The 2990-nt window shown below is 44.8% G+C and overlaps 1 protein-coding gene across 1 annotated transcript; it reads left to right on the top strand.

Annotated features, from left to right (window-relative positions):
• Window positions 1-302: 302 nt before the first annotated feature.
• Window positions 303-1252, top strand: KRTAP11-1 (keratin associated protein 11-1). Its single transcript, XM_006216014.4, has one exon. The coding sequence runs from the start codon at window positions 367-369 to the stop codon at window positions 856-858; it is 492 nt and encodes a 163-aa protein (XP_006216076.1). The 5' UTR covers window positions 303-366; the 3' UTR covers window positions 859-1252.
• The last annotated feature ends 1738 nt before the right edge of the window (window positions 1253-2990 follow it).

Below are 2990 nucleotides of genomic sequence, written 5' to 3'. Positions count from 1 at the left end.
CAGATCGACACTCATTGTATCCAAGCAAGATGAATGAGAGATGAATTGTGGGCTGGGATGACCAATAGCTTTGAAGCTGTCAACCAACCTTCTTCATCCTGGGACTAAGTACAGTATGGAAGCCTTATGATTTAGTTACCAAACTACTAAACTTCCTTTATGAGACTGAAGGCTTCTCAAGAGGCAATTAACCTGGAGAGTCACAAGATGTTCTAAGGCAAGCTGGTCTGAGCCAAAGAAGCCAGGAGGACCAGGGTGGGAGCCCCACCCACCAGCAAGGGTATATAAAGGCTCAGGAGCCTGAGGTGGCATTCACAATCCAGGAGCTAGCTTCAGCGAGTTACGCACATCTGTCTGTCTGGCAACATGTCCTACAACTGCTCCACAAGGAATTGCTCTTCCAGGCTGATTGGGGGACAATACTCTGTCCCCGTGACCCCTGTTGTCACAGCTTCTACCCAGGATGCTGACTGCCTGAGTGGCATCCATTTGCCCAGCTCCTTCCAAACTGGCTCCTGGCTCCTGGACCACTGTCAGGAGACCTGCTGTGAGCCCACTGTTTGCCAGCCAACGTGTTACCAGCAAACTTCTTGTGTCTCCAGCCCTGTCCAGGTGACCTGCTCTCGACAAACCAACTGTGTCTCTAATCCCTGCTCAACTGCCTACAGCCGGCCGCTCTCCTTTGTCTCCAGTGGCTGTCGGCCCCTGGGCGGCATCTCTACTGTGTGCCAACCAGTGAGAAGCGTCTCCACTGTCTGCCGGCCAGTGGGAGGAGTCTCCACCATCTGCCAGCCAGCCTGCGGGGTCTCCAGGACGTACCAGCAGTCTTGCGTGTCCAGCTGCCGAAGAACTTGCTAAGTGTGCGGGAGCCAGTGAGCGAATCAAGCCTCTATGACCTGTCAGCTGTGTTTCCAGGATCTTCCAACATGCTGTCTGTCCCTGAAGAATTCTTCATTGCTGACTGCTATTCTAACTGCCTGATTGCTGGCTGCCAGCCCTGAATAAGCTGCCTTTGGCCATCTAAGTGTTTCCTGGCCAGCACCAATCTTATTTTAAGGGTTTGATCACCGGTGGCACGTATACCTCTGGATGTTTCCAGAAATTTACCACCCACGCGCAAGTCTCTAATGGTTTTGGCATGTCTTGACCTTTCTGCTTTGTCTGGCTTCTGGCTTCTGTTTTGTGCCTGTGAAAAAGGGAACTTGTCTCGCTCTGTGTTTCTCAATAAACCTTCATTACTTGGCATTGCAAATGTGTGTCTCAACAGAGTTCTTTATTTGCAAGAATTTTTGCTATCTATAAATCATCCTTTGCTGATCAGGGTCTGATATTCTATTTTCTGAGCATGGAGTATGGGTTCAGTAATCGTGTTTTATTACAAGCAGGGGATTATCTTCTATTTTACCTGGTTAGAGAGTCTTTAAACCTGTAGTCAAGTGGAGTGGCTAGTCCTCTACTTTTCCCCCATCTTTTTTATGGGCTTACAGAATAATGACCATGTAAGATGAAAAAAAGTTATCTGAGAAACCAAGTCGTTTGGGGAAGTGTACAGTGTACGAGGCAGTGGAGTCGGTTAGAGAGGTTCAGAGTCTTACTTCGTCAGAGGACCACAGTGGAAAACTTTGCAGAGGTTCCCTCTGTGATCAGATGAGATGCAGGGAGAAGGAGGAAGGACGGGGCAGTGGTTTCCAGGCCCTGAGATTCACGGCATCCGAAGAGGTGGCTGTAGCTTTATATTTCCCTCACTTGCTCCTGCCAATCGGTAGGAGACATGTTCAGAGTAAACCAAAGTTCCGTGTTTTAGTCAATCTGGGCAGGAGAGACTTAAAAACAAATTTCAAACACATGTTGGTTAATTTTAATACCTAGGGCCTTATTTCATGCTTGCTTTCCCCTGTAACACAGGTAAAACAAGTCATCCGGACTGGTGGTCGAAATGCTAACACCTTTTGCCTGTTTTTTTTTTTTTTTTTAGAAAATGAGAACTGACTGCCAATTGGTGTCCTTTTTCCCTCATTCAGTTATGACCAGAAACAAACCTCTGTGTTTCCTTTTCATAGTTGCTCAAGGGGAAACAGAAAAGGAAGGTTATTTTGTTTGTTTTTTCACAGAAAGCGGAGACACAGGAAGTGTGCGTGCCAGGAGCAATGGGAGCTTTTTCTCGTAACAGAGGTGCTCAGTGCCTCGTGAAGAATCCGATCATCGATCTTTGTCAGCACAGAATGGTTTTCTTATTTCACTAATGGTTTTTCAGAGAGGCAAAATGTATGGATAATTTCTGGACAGGAAACTTTCATTTCTCCCTATTCTTGACTCAACTCTTGGAATAAATGATCCCTCTAATCAAAGAAATGTTAGCATGTACGACTCACTGTAATGTCTCATTAAGGCAACTCATGGCTTCTATTATACATCCGTTTCATAGCTCTTCTTTTTAAAAATAATATTCTGGCTTTCAGAAATGCCCTGATTTATTCTACAACATAAATCATGAGGGGACCCCTAGACGGCCCCTTCGAACCTGGTGTTTACATGGCTCTTATACTGTTTATTTCAGTTACTTCACATACGATTTAGAAAAATAGGAAGTTTCTCAGAGGCTGACAAATCACTAATTTTTTTTTTATTCTTTAGCTTTCTAGGTTTCAATAAAAAGTGATAAGAACAGAGATACTTTCTCTTTCTTTCTATTTAGATGGCTAATCTCTGATGTATGAGATCGAAGCAGTGGTAAAATGTAATAACGCAGGTTTTTATGGGCTGATATGAGCAAAGCCTTTGCTGGGGCTATTTGCTGTGATGGTGGGAACACCCAAGGATGCTGTAGCTCTCCTGCCGAGCTACTTCTGTGCTTTTATGGCTGTTTGGGGAACCATCTCTTTTGTTATTAGAGCGATTCTGTTTGTACTTGAGCTTTGAAACTTCTCTCCATTCTTTGCTTTATTTCATAATACATTGTAAAGTTTCAAAGTTTGTCTCTGAGGACAGTC

Source organism: Vicugna pacos, chromosome 1 (genome assembly GCF_048564905.1).
Source record: "Vicugna pacos chromosome 1, VicPac4, whole genome shotgun sequence".
In the NCBI taxonomy this organism is placed as follows: domain Eukaryota; kingdom Metazoa; phylum Chordata; class Mammalia; order Artiodactyla; family Camelidae; genus Vicugna; species Vicugna pacos.
Note: the sequence above shows the minus strand (reverse complement) of the source record. Positions and strands in the feature narration are given on the sequence as shown.